The 13494-nt window shown below is 40.3% G+C and overlaps 1 protein-coding gene across 4 annotated transcripts; it reads right to left on the reverse strand.

Moving 5' to 3' along the window:
• Nucleotides 1-2407: 2407 nt before the first annotated feature.
• Nucleotides 2408-9758, reverse strand: LOC143682681 (uncharacterized). 4 transcript variants are annotated; one of them, XR_013175227.1, is made up of 3 exons: nt 9012-9104; nt 8724-8829; nt 2408-2870 (listed from the first exon to the last, which is right to left on the reverse strand). XR_013175227.1 is itself a non-coding variant. In XM_077159229.1 (3 exons), the coding sequence occupies exons 1-3, from the start codon at nt 9492-9494 to the stop codon at nt 5703-5705; spliced, it is 405 nt and encodes a 134-aa protein (XP_077015344.1). In that variant the 5' UTR covers nt 9495-9758; the 3' UTR covers nt 5574-5702. The 4 variants fall into 4 exon arrangements, 1 of the variants encoding a protein (XP_077015344.1); XR_013175228.1 differs by having other exon boundaries at nt 8959-9066; XR_013175226.1 differs by having other exon boundaries at nt 2412-2870; nt 9099-9207.
• Between the last annotated feature and the right edge of the window lie 3736 nt (nt 9759-13494).

Raw genomic sequence — 13494 nt, forward strand, 5'->3', positions numbered from 1 at the left:
ATAAATGAACTCTAAATTGTCAGAGAAAATGAGTAAAAGCTGAAATGATTGTGATTTCAGATTCACTTGACAAAAAGTCCTACGTTATTTATTCTATATAGACACAAACTCAAAATGACTTAATGAAGTCAACTTTTAACTTATATAAGAATGGCATAGTAAGGACTTGGAATGAAAAATCCAGGAGTTGAAAATTTTGTTAGAATCATAGAAGGTCAGAGTACGAAGAAATCTTGAAGATACATCTGATTAATGTGAGAGATGTAGCATCTGAAACCAAAAGAGCTTTTGAGATTTGCCATGGTTATGAAAATTGGTGGCTAAACTAGGGAAAAAATCTCTTTGTCAGCACCCTTTTTACCATCATAAACAGACTTAATCCACACTCCTCTTACATGAATAATCATGCATACTGGCTCATTTGTAAATGATATTATTTTGAATCCAAAGAGAATCTTCTCTTCCAAGAAATGCTCAAAATATCTACTTACAATCTTTGTTTACTACCTTCACAATGTATCAATGGATATTACTTGTTAACTGCCCAGGTGGGAGAGGAAATCTAACCAGTTATGCCACACAATACATCTTGGGCAAAGGAATAACGTGGATTGGCATGAACTCTTTACCAGCCCAAGACTACTTTTCAACAATAGATAATGTTTGGGCAATCAGGTTTTGATTTCATGCTCAAATACCTCATTGGATTCTTTTTTTTATTATTAATTAACAGAAAAAAAAGAAATTAACCCAACATTTAGAAATCATACCATTCTACATATGCAATCAGTAATTCTTAACATCATCACATAGATGCATGATCATCGTTTCTTAGTACATTTGCATCAGTTTAGAGAAACTAGCAACACAACAGAAAAAGATATAGAATATTAATATAGAGAAAAGAAATAAAAGTAATAATAATAGTAAAAAAAACCCATAGCTCAGATGCAGCTTCATTCAGTGTTTTAACATGATTACTTAACACTTAGGTATTATTGTGCTGTCCATTTTTGAGTTTTTGTATCTAGTCCTGTTGCACAGTCTGTATCCTTTCAGCTCCAATTACCCATTATCTTACCCTGTTTCTAACTCCTGCTGGACTCTGTTACCAATGACATATTCCAAGTTTATTCTAGAATGTCCGTTCACATCAGTGGAACCATACAGTATTTGTCCTTTAGTTTTTGGCTGGACTCACTCAGCATAATGTTCTCTAGGTCCATCCATGTTATTACATGCTTCATAAATTTATCTTGTCTTAAAGCTGCATAATATTCCATCGTATGTATATACCACAGTTTGTTTAGCCATTCTGCCAATTGCACTAAGTTTAATGCAAATATTGAATTTTTAAAAACAGTGCCCTTTGTAAATAGATTGGCTTGTATTCCATAAGAGTTCTGACAAAGGAAGGTTAGCTAGAAGAAATCAAAATAGAGGGCTTATTTCATTAATTTAAGATGTAGACAAAAATATGTATTCAACAGTTTCCGAAAATACACTCTGAGTAAAAGTCAGCGGATTTCCCAGACACTGAGGGCAGTTGGCCAGTTGGCCAGTTGGCCAAGGATGAGGGGTAGTTCCTTAAGATTGTAATGCCCTTCCTTTATTGATGTTAAGTTTTGCATCATGATTTCTATGTTGTCCCCGAGTGTTAGAATTTTAATATATTCATTTTTGCGTGTGTCTGTGCCAGGAAACCCAGGTGCTGGGCCTGCCCTGTCACCTCTCCTCTTGTGTTCTTGCCCAGGAGGTCTTATCAGCCTGTGTGTTTGTGGAAACACCTTGTATCTGAGCTTACAGGTAGCAGAAAAGGGGCTCTATTTTTAAAAAAAAAAAAAATCAGCAGACTATTCACAGGTAGAAAATCAATAAATATGTATTTAATGGATAAAATCATTTTTCTCTAGATAGTGTCTGGGTTTTGATCTCTATTTTCCTGTGGACTTCCCATCCAGTAAATTATATAAGCTGCACACATGTACACAGATATGAAGGAGAACCTATAATTGCAGGACCAGGTACAGAAGTATAAATACAGATCATAAATGTTCCAGTAGTTTTTAAGAAGGAGAAATACTAGAGGATATGGGGATGTGAGGGGTTGTGGCTCATATGACTGGATTGGATGCTCTTGTTGCAAAAGAAAATAGGAATTACTCTGCATTCAAACTGTTTGAAAGCTTGTTTCACTGTTTTCATATAGCCAGCTTTTGAATGAGGTAATGTAGGGCAGTAGTGATGTTCACTTCCAAGTGAAGTGTAAAAATCATTTTCAAAAAAAGCATTATCTTATTACCTTAGGATCAAATAATAAATAATAATAGTCAATGCAGGTTGAGGAGGAAAAACCACGCTCCAATTTATTCTTTTTTTTGTTTTTAACTTAAAAGACATTTTGATATTTTTACACATCAGTCAGCATCCCGCTCATTTCTGTGCTGGTGTGTTAACCTCCTCCCTCTGGACACTTGGGATATTAATATTATCCTCTGTAACAATCAGCAGAAGAAATAAAGCATTTACGCAAATACTGCAAATTAGATTAAACTGCAGTTCTGATGTAACCCTATGACATACAGTTTCTTGCGAATTAAGCCAAATGTACAAGCATTCAATGACTAATCCTTTTAGGTATTTTAATGCCCACATGAAGATTTATTGAGGAGAAAGGGAAAGCATATGCAGTTTTCCGTTAGAGCCTGCCTGCGGGCGGAGGATTGAGCAGATTGGCTTTTTTTAATTAATATTTCAGTTCTTTGTGTTTTGGCGAGCAGGTTGCACGTGGCTCTGGTACTGAACGGACAGCTCCTTTCTCTTAGGTTGATGCGCTGGGGGCTAGCAGTTTATAAGGGCAGCTGCAAACCCTGGAGAGAGGGAAGGAAAGAAGGAGGGGGTGAGAGAGTGAGATCAAGTGCTCCCTTCTTTCTTCTACCCCACACAGCCATGGGCTTAGCTCCTCCAGAAATTAACCTACTGATCTATATTGGTAGAATTAGTAATACTAGAAGCCTTCTCAGTTCAGCCACAAAAGGGGAGGAGAAAGCTTGTCAGACCCTCCTCCTTCCCAAGGGCTTACTACAAACAACTTTTCTAATGCTAGAAGGAGACCTTTGAAGATGAGAAAGGCAAGTTTGCTTGCATTTTAGGAATCCTTCCTGCAAATGGGTGGGTTCTACACTAATGAAATCTCTAGGACCACACTTAGCTTTTAATGTAACAAAACCTCATTGAATAAAGTATTACATGCATGTATGTGTGTCTATTTTGCATAAATGTGTGCATAATGTAAGTGCATGTGTATATAGAGAAATAGATTTGGAGATGGAGATGGAGATATAGACCTAGATATATAGATATAGATACAGATATAATGCCTTATCAACCAACTTAAAAAATCAATGATTTTGAAATGTTTCTTTTCTTCTTAATCCAATTACATACAGCTCTCCAAGATTTAGAGTTTTGTTTTAAAATTCATGGTGGTATGAGAAAAAGATGTAAAGAATCATGAGTCTGGTACCTATGCACTGCATCTAAGTGGCTGGAAACCTGAGAATGCTATCATGGAAATGTTAACTAGAAAATGTAAGCATATTCTTTATTGTAGCTTCAGCAACAATACTGATGTCCCCTGATCCCAGGTCTTCTAACAAAATACCTTAGGCATATATAAAAAGTGTCACACATTTTGTTAAACTAGAGGACTAGAATATGTTTCTATCTGCATTTTTCTCCTTATGGTAGCTATTATTATTTTTCCCAATTTTCAGTTCTTCCTTTCCTTTGGACATAAGAGAAGATTACACTCTCCCACCTTCCAATAGTTAAGGAAGGCCACAAAATTAGATTTGGCCAATGAATTTCTCTATAAGTACCTGTGTAAGACCCTCCAGCACTGGCACCCCCCTGCCTCACTCCACCAAGCCCTGCCTTATGATAATTTAGGATAAAAGCCTCACTAGATCTCTGAGCCACCAAAAAGATGGAGAGTTGTCTGGTGAGGTGTCCAAATCCACAATGGATTGTGTGTTTAACGGAAATAAACTTTTGTTTAGTTAAGCTACAGATAATTAGGAGTTATTTGTTATCACAGTACAGCTGCTGCTAATTTAACAAACTTCTTTAAAAGAAAAAAAATAGTAAGTTGTACATCGTCAGAATTGTCAATAATTGACCTTTCCAAGATACTGCAAATCAATCATCTTCAATAGAAAAATAATGAAAGCAATATATATAATTTTAAATTTTACAGTGGCCACATTTTAAAAATGAAAATTAAACAGGTAAGTTTAACGCTAAAGATATATCTTATTTATCCCAATATATTCTAAATATCATCACTATAATCAATATAAAATTATGACATGTTTTACTTGCTTTTTCCATACTAAGTATTGGAAAATCAAGTATGATTTTTACACTTAACAACGCATCTCAGTTTGCACTAGCTTCAAGTTTTCAATGTCTTCCAATGAAATACTACCAAAATACAGCTACAGTTGAATGAGTTGGTTTTATAACTTGTTGCAATAAGGGAGAATACAATCATGGGGAAACACTGAACAGCTCAATAACAGGGTGTTAGAAAGGACATGTTTTAGGATTTCATCTTTGCTAGGTTGTTCCAGGGATGATCCAAAGAAGTGGATTTTCACACTAGATTGAGTGATATCAGAAAGCAGGGAGAATTCTATGATTACGTATCTTAACAAACATATTTCTAGGGAGAGAAGACTAGACAGAGACTAAGGTTGTTATTGACAAAGAAACAGCAATCACTCATTGTTATGTTTTGAGTTGCATCCTCTAAAAGTTATATTCAAGTCCTAATTCCCAATCCCATGAATATGACCTTATTTGGAAGGGTTTTTGAAAATGTAATTATTTAAGATGAAATCAAACTGGGTTAGGCTGGGCCTTGACCAACTGTGACTGGTGTCCTTACAAGAAGAAGGAAATTTGGACACAAAGACAGGCAGGCATAGGAGAGAAGGTGACCATGTGGTGACAGAGGCAGAGATTGAAGTGCTGGAGCTACAAACAAAGAATACCAAGGATTGCCTGCAAACCACCAGAAGGGGCAAGGAAAGATTCTTTCCTAGAGCCATAGGAGAAAGCATGGCCCTGGTGACACACTTATTTTGAAATTCTAGCCCCCAGAACTGTTCCTATTGTTTGAAGTGGCCCAGTTTGTGATAATTTACAATAGCAGCCCTAGGAACTAAGACATTCATATCAGGGGCATATTTGGTACTTTGTGGCTTGGACAATGTCCATGTTTTGTGTCTGTTTGGTCATGATTACAGCATCATCTTGTTTTTGTCTAGATCCATTATGGTCACTGAGTGACATTGTCTGATGTTGATGTTCTGGGAGATGGTTTGCATTCAACAGGAGAGTATTAAAACCTAGCTATGAGTACCAGCTCAGTTTGTAGCAACACCAAGGCCTGACTGATATAGTACCAGACCAACTCCTGAATGTCAGGGGCTGGTTTATTGTTGTTTTGCTGTGTTTTTACAAAAGTGCTCAATGTCACTTGTGGCAAGTACTTACTGTATAGGGTAGTACAGTTATAGAAAATCTGAAATTGTGTCTATTCCTAGAGATTCATAGTGGTTGGAGAAATTCCTTAGTGGAATCACTACTGATGATGGAGCTCTGGTTTTACTGATGATGTTTGCGCTCTCTTTTCATTATCTTCTTTTCCTGTAACACAATGCACTGACCTCATGGTGAAGAGTTCTGTGAATAGATATTAAGATGGCCCAATTTGCTACATCAGGATGGAATGGCATGATCAGTTAAATGAAGAGGTTAAAACATCTCCTTACCCTTTAATATTTCCTAATGTCTAGTCAATGAACTAGTTCTTAAGAGTAGACTTTATGGTATCATAAAAACCATAACTCCAAGGACTCTGTTGACATTCTTCCCCACCTCATGAAAGTCATAGCACAGCCTCTGTCTCGACGTTAGATACACCATCTTGGGAAGGGACAAGATGATTTTCTATACTTCTTGGATAGTAGGCCAATAGCTTTATTTATCTATGGAAGTAGGAGTGGACTCATGTTCTCTGGAAAAACAAAGACTTTCAAATTATCTATCCTTTGCTGACAGTGAAAAGGAAGAAAAAAATTCTTAGAGTAAACAATATGAAATCCCAGTCCGCCTTAAATCTTGAATGATTTTGGCCACCTTAAATCTGTATTATGATAGCAAAAAACTATATTGTAAAGATAGACGATTTCCACCTCTCAAGGATGTAGAATTTGCTGTCAAATATAGCTGACACACTTGACCTTGTCAATGAAAAGCACATTAAATAACAACTCTCCAACATTCTACATTACTCCCTCCTCTCCACAGCCAGAATCCAGATAATTAATGGAAGAGCTTCCCCTTCTAAGTCAAAATTGGATGTACCAAGAAAGAGCACCTACATATGCTTAGTTTTTTCACCATCTAAATCTTAGCATTCAGATTGAAACTCTCCTAAAAGACATATGCTGGTTCAATGTATTTAACTAAGGAAAGAAACTTGTTCTCTTTAAATGCTGGCATATAAATATATGAAAAGTAGATAGTGTTCAATCATACAAAGAAGCTTACTCTGTATTATTTATAAGAATGTCTGCATTTATTAAAGATATTTCTAATATAGAGTACATATTTAATACATCACAGTCTACACATGTTTCTAGCTTCTGATACCAGAGGAAAGTCTCAGTGCTAGATTTGGTCTCATATTGCTCCAAAAGGGAAGGCTGGAAAAGTGAGATTTGTACATCTGAAGTTAGCAAACCACTTCACTAAATTTTAAGTGACCTGTGACATGATCTATGCTCAGCCAGATTGTCAAGATGCCCCTAAGAAGAAGAGACTCCAAAAATCACTACAGTGGGTTGTCTTCTAGATTAAAATAATTTTTTCCTCCAAAAAACTCTCTGTTTAAATAGACAAAGAGAGAGAAAGAATGGTAGGAGAAATTTATCAAGAGAGGATTAACAAAGGGCAGTAGTCAGGATAGATCTGTTTCTGGGATTGCCACCAGCCCCTCCCCACACACTGAGAGACAGGGAAGCTTAAGAAAGGAGGCTTTTCATGACACCAAAATGGAGAAAGTCCTGAGCAAGAGGTATCCCCTTCTGATTCCAGAATTTTGGAACACTGTCATCTGGCATGAAAATCAAGAGAAAGTCCATGATGAAGAGAACAGACTAGAAAAAAGTATTGGAAAATCTAGGATATGCAACAGAGGCAATACTCTTCATCTCTGTTATAGTCAATAGTAACCCAATGAGAAGGCTTGGTCTACCAGAAGGAAGGCGAATTGCAGAAAGAAATAATTCCTAAGAATTTTAAAACAAGTTATAAATTACATGCTTTTCATAAATTAAGTTTTTTTCATCTGTTTTATCCCTAGTTAATAAACCTGGCTGTGAGAACAGAGGGGTAAGTTACTGTCTAAAGTCACAGACCAATCAGTGTATCCTTCACCATCCTCCACTTGCTCAAAAGGAAATAAAAGCAAAATAATTGATCCTAGCAAGAATCTAGTGCTCATATGATGCCTGCAACCAGAACTGACTTGGGAAGAAGGGGCATATCACAGGCTATCAAAAATGGCAAAGCCAAAGTAGGGAAACATTTTTTAAGCGGTATATCCTGTTAGGTAAGCTGTGTATTAAAGTAGAACTGATATGAATTTCTTAGCATTATCCATGGGCATTCTGAGCAGCAGAAAGAGTCATAGATAACAAAGGAATAAGGTAAATATGGACCAAAAAGTTTCAAAACAAAACTATTCAAGGGTAAGTAAAAGACAGATGTGAGGTCTAAACAGCACGCACAGAGCGTGGAGATTCGGCAAGATTACATAATGAAGTCAAGAAAGTGTAAAGGCAAACACTAGCACAGCCAACTTGAAGAATAAAAGGGCGATTGCACCAGAGATTAAGATAAATAAAATAATAAGGCATTGTTCCAGTACACAAGGAAGAAAAGGTCAATGGAAAATAAGCAGGCCTCTGAGAGGCTGCCGGGGTAATTGACAGAAGAGGCAGGCAAAGCTTTTAGGAAAAAGAAAAAAAAAAAGTAACTGGAGGCCTTGTTGCTTCAGAACTCCCCAAGGCTACTAGGAGGGAAAGAAGCCATGGGTTTGGGGGCCAACATCCAGACATATCCATGGGGGTTAGTTAGAAGATAGGACACACTATGTGTACTAGGGTGACCAGAACTTGAAGTATTGCAAATGGAGAAGTACCCCCTCCCCTTGCCGCTGAGAAGATTCTCAGGATATTGAGGCAGAGTGGAAACAGAAATAGTTTGGAGATTAGGAAGGCATAACTGAGTAAGAGCAGAATTGCCGAAAAGCACAGTGGAACCCTGGAGTACATTAACTGGGAATGTAAACGAAGGACAAGCTGAGGGCAAACGTGGATGGACGTAAGGAAGGGGGAAGGGAGAAAGGGGGAAGAGAGAAGAAAGAAGAAAAGAGAATATATCATTTTTTTAAAACTTAAAAGACAAAATGTTAACTAAACCATTTAACATGTCGATTAACCCTCAAAGAAAAAGAAGGGAATGAAGAGACAGGGAGAAGGGAGTGGTACTGAGCTGTCCATTCCCTGTAATCTGACTTTGAACTGTGTGGGTGCTAGCATCTGAGTTCTAGCCCAGGCCCTGTTTGGCGTGACCATGTGACCTTTTACCTCTGAGTGCTTCTGTGTTCCAGCAGAGGGTAGAATCTGAAGTCCCCTGACATCTCCTTCAGCTGGGTTTTCTTTGGTGCTGTGTCCAAAGGTTGTGAAACTGACCCTAGGGAACCAAAGATGTCCAACTATTAGTATTTCCCTTCAGTTGCCTCCTTACCAAGTCTCCTTCTCACAAATAATATGTATTAATAATGCATATAACTTATTGACAATGATCATTATAATTAATTACTAAGAACATAAATGCCTCCAACGATTCAGGAAGAGATACATATTCACTTAAACCTGACAATAGTGGGATGAAATTAGTGTTTGTATTATCCTCATTTTACAAGTGAAAGACTGATGCTAAGCAAAGGTTAAGTAACTCGCCTAAAGTGACCACTCAAAAAGAGAATCTGCATTAGAACTAAAGCCCTGTAACTCCAGAACTCTCGTGTCTCTTGCGGCTCTATTGGCAAAACTCGGTTTCCAGGGCATCGTCAAGGCCAGCGCCGCATCCACAAAGCCGCAGTTACCTAGGGAATCGCCAGCGCGTGCGGGAGACTGGCCGGTGGCCGGACCTCGCTCTGCGGCCTGGCTCCCAGTAAGCGCCTCAGCCTCAGATGCTTGTAGAGCCGGAGCCCAGCCACAAACTCCTGGGGACAGAGCCGGGAGGCGACCGGCCAAGAGAGGGAACAGGTCCTGGTAGTCCCACGCGACAGGGAAAGAGGAGGGCAAGATCCCGGAGGCTGGATTAGAAGCCGCGTGAATCCAGGTGACTTCCATTCAAATATCTCCAGATGACACACCACTTGCTGCAAAAGAAACCTGGACTATGCCCCGGTGTGGGGGGTTTCTTTTATTGGTCTGTAAAGGAATGGAGAAGGAGGACCATAGGGAGAGAGTAAAAATACATTGAGGAGTTTAGATGCAGCAGAGATTCAAAGATGTAATAGGAAAAAAATGGTTTTGGGAGACAAAATCACTGAGTTCAAAGCCCCACGTGACCTTGGCAATAACTCACACCTCTGAGCAAAACCTCCCTACCTGCTAAGGTGGTGAGGTGTGAGCTCTAAGCAACCTCACAGTGCTGCAGGCAGGCTTACCTCACAGGGTTGTTAAAGGGCCTTGCAATGGGGCCGGACTCATATAGTAAGTGCTCAATAAACGTTAGCTACTCACATTATTTTGTTGTTGTTCTTTCCTCTGTTAAAATGAGGACGATATTATACACACCGTGCCTACCTTAGTTGTGGAGAAGGTGAGTATTCCAGTCACCAAATGAGTCAATACTTGTAAAAGCACTTGGTAAAATAAGGGTCTATATACAACCCAAAGTTATATGGAGAGCGGACGGACTTTCAAAATTCCCTGGAGCATCAGGTCAAACAAACAACTGTAAGAGGAGAGTGGACAGCCTCTTTCCCAACTCAAGCATTTCTTGGCTGAAAGGGGGGCAAATTTCCTTTGGGAGAACAAAAGCTGTAGCCGGTGAGCTGGCTTCCAGCCGAAGAGTGCAGCCCCAAGGCGGCGCGGTCTTCCCAACCCCCACCCCGAGGTCTCCCGCTCTGCTGCCGGGTGTGGAGCTCCCTGCGACCGGCCCGGGCTGGCGAGGTAGGTCTGCGCCCCTGACTGCGCGGAGAGCTTGGGCCAGGCGGCGCCCTGCCTAGGCCCAACTTAGTAGCTGTGGCAGAATGGCAGGAGTCTGCTGTCTTAAATGAGGGCTTCAGCTCCAAGTTTCACTGTTATCAAAGAGAAGACTTCAGTCGAGAGAGTTCTTCCATTTAATTTTCGACTAATACGTTCCTAAGGCGTTTTAATTGCTTGCAAATACATTTTCTCTGTACGATTATGGAATCCGTGTTGCCTGTCGGCTGCAAGTCTAAGGCAGAATACAGATCTGATTTAGACTTTGGGCAGGCAGCCGAGAAGGCGGGGAAGGGTCGAGCAGGAGGAGGTTAAAAAAAGAGAGAGAGAAAGAAAAAGGAATTTTAAAAATCAATGGTAATCCTTAAACTGTAATGACTAGAGAGTCTGTCAGAAATGTTAATTTCCCTTAAATATCTCAAAGCTCTTTTTAGGGAAAAAAAAAAAAAGTCTGTCTTTTCTCGTTTGCAATTAGGTAACGCTTTACGCAAGGTGGCCCTATTGCTGTTGAAGGTGGAATGGGGGTCAGGGGGGTGTTATAAAATTCTACTCGAAAGAGAATGGGGGAGACCTTTTGAAGGGGACCCACAGTCAGCATCAGTTCAGGTTAATAAGAGAGTCAAGCAATTCATTCTTGGCGAGGGATCGGATCTCGTTCGCCGGCGCTTGAATGAGCACATGCCATGCCCTTTCTCTCCAAATTATCTTGGTCCATGAAATCGGGTCAAGTTTTAGATTCCTGATTCCAGCTCAAATTAGCCCCGGTGTTTGAAGCCTATCCTTGCCTGATGAGAAAAGACTAATGGACCAGGGCTTGGAATAGTGCGCCGTGAGCCCGAAGTTTGCCTTCCCACCACGGGAAGAATTGTCCGCCCCACCCCCACCGCATCAGTAACTGGGAGTGGTTAATAGAATCACCACAATGCGTCCTTGGGCCAAAAGACCTTATAAGTGACTTTGAAATTGGGAGAGCCCTGAAAGCTTCCTCTGGAGTTGGCTCTTGGAGACCAGGCTGAGCGACTCTTGGAAGCCTACCCTAAGGTGGAAGCGCTTGGAAGACAAGGTGTTCACAAAGTGATGGAAGGATACTGAAAGAAAATGTAGGCCTCAGGACATGTGGTCCAAAAACGGCTGAGGAGGGCACAGGAGAAGCCATTGGCTTGTTCTGATTCTTTAAAGGCACTTCATTTATCTTCTCTTTATATGCATCCAGAGAAAAGGGAAGAGGCTGGAAGCAGTAAGAGGAGGTGGGAATATTCACATCTACATATTTTGTTTTGCCTTGTGGAAGGAAGATTTCTCTCTCTACTATACTGGATTTTCAGCAGTCATTGTCCTCCGGAATAAGGTCTCTTCCAGAGCCCAGGTCTTTGTGGCCATGGAAATTGTCTTCTATTGTTCAAACTCATGTCTGGGTTATGGAGGAAACTCCCCTCTTCCCCTCCCCCCCAAAAAGAAGCAGAACACACTAAATTTCACTCAAACAATGTAACACATGCTCCGTTCAGGGATAGTTTAATGGATTCAATCCTTTTTCTACTTTCCTCAAAAAAATGAAAGAAAGAAGAATGGAATGTAGGCAGGAAGAGTAGATGGGAAAAATTAAGGTAAGAGCATATTCTGGTTGACTCATGTGTCCAAGATAATATTTTGGGTAGAATTTGTTCAAATAATTACAATAATTAGCTATTCCACTTCACTTAACATATATAAGAGGATTTTGTGGGAGAAGCCTATTCAAGCAAAAGAAAACAAATGAAATCAATTTGGAGACAGGAAGGAAACCCCAATTACCCGGAAGAACAGAAGAAATACATGTTTAATAAAGCTAGGGGGATCACGCATTCATTTAATCGTCTACCAGTCTCACACATGCAGAGGATGGGGCATGCTTTCAGAGGACGTTTGAGATGGGATGAAAGTTGAGGTAATTTGGATGAGACTGGCCTAGAAGGTCAGGAAGAGACCTGTAACCCAAAAAACTCCCTTCCAGCACAAGATCCTAACTCAAAGGATAATGATATATATAAAGATTATCCTTCAGATTCCTAAAGCGAATGCTGTAAAACAGTCCCTTCTAGACTGTGGGATGTGGACCCATCAGGAGATGCGCTCAGTGATAGGAGAGACACACCCACCCTCTAGGGTATGGGGCTGGCAGTGTTTCTCTTGCGCTTTTGGCGTTGCTATCTTGATGAGCAGGCGTCTGCTTGGCCTCGGGCTCAAACTGGTATGCACACCACCAGTTCCCAGGGTGGGAGTTGGGGGAGGATGCCCCAAGCTATTGTCACCCTGTCTCTAAAGTGCTTTGGCCAGTTAATTTAATTATGCTTTCCCCCTGGATAATGTGTGGCCAATCGCTCTCGGGAAAGGGGGCAAAAGGGAGAAAGAAGAATTAACTTTGCTGAAAAGCCCAGCCCTTGAGTCAAGCAGGATGGTACTTATTAATTGCTCAAGACTATTAATTGGATGGTGAGGCGGAGGGGGTTGGGGTGATTTCCGACAAAAACAAATCCCTCGCACGTGCACATCTCACACACTCACACACACACACACAGACACCAAACACCCCACACACCTGCCTTGATGTGTTTCTTTAGAAAAGGGGCGCATTGAACAACCCGACAGCAGATGGAAGGGAGCGCTGACCGGTATGTACATATGGCATGGATGATTTCCTCAACTTTTATTTCAGGGAGAGGCAGCTTTTTTCCTTTCTTTTCTTTTTTTTTTTTTTAATATAAGTTGGGATGAGGCAGGAAGGAGCAGTTGGGCAAATGGAGTTTCCCTACAGTTCAGATGCTGGTTTGGGAAGCTGGTACATGGGGGTGAGAACTGGGTTTTCCAAAGGAATTGCACCTCTTGAGTCAGATTCCCTCAGCTAAGAAAGATGCACTTTATCTTCGGGCTTTGTCTCCCTAAAATACGAAGACAAGTTTTTCTCATTTTCGGTTATCTTTAGTTTCCTCTAACTCAATGGGTGTTCAAGATGCACTGTAAATGAAGCCCTAGATGCCCTTTGTCTAGGTACCTAAAATTCACCAGGGAAAGGGGGGTAAGAATAGGGGATGGAATGAGGAGGTTTGGTTCCCATTTCTTGAGAGATGTCTTGAAGTATCTAGATGGGAGAGGCAACTGG

The sequence above is a fragment of the Tamandua tetradactyla genome, chromosome 5, assembly GCF_023851605.1.
Source record: "Tamandua tetradactyla isolate mTamTet1 chromosome 5, mTamTet1.pri, whole genome shotgun sequence".
Taxonomy (NCBI): domain Eukaryota; kingdom Metazoa; phylum Chordata; class Mammalia; order Pilosa; family Myrmecophagidae; genus Tamandua; species Tamandua tetradactyla.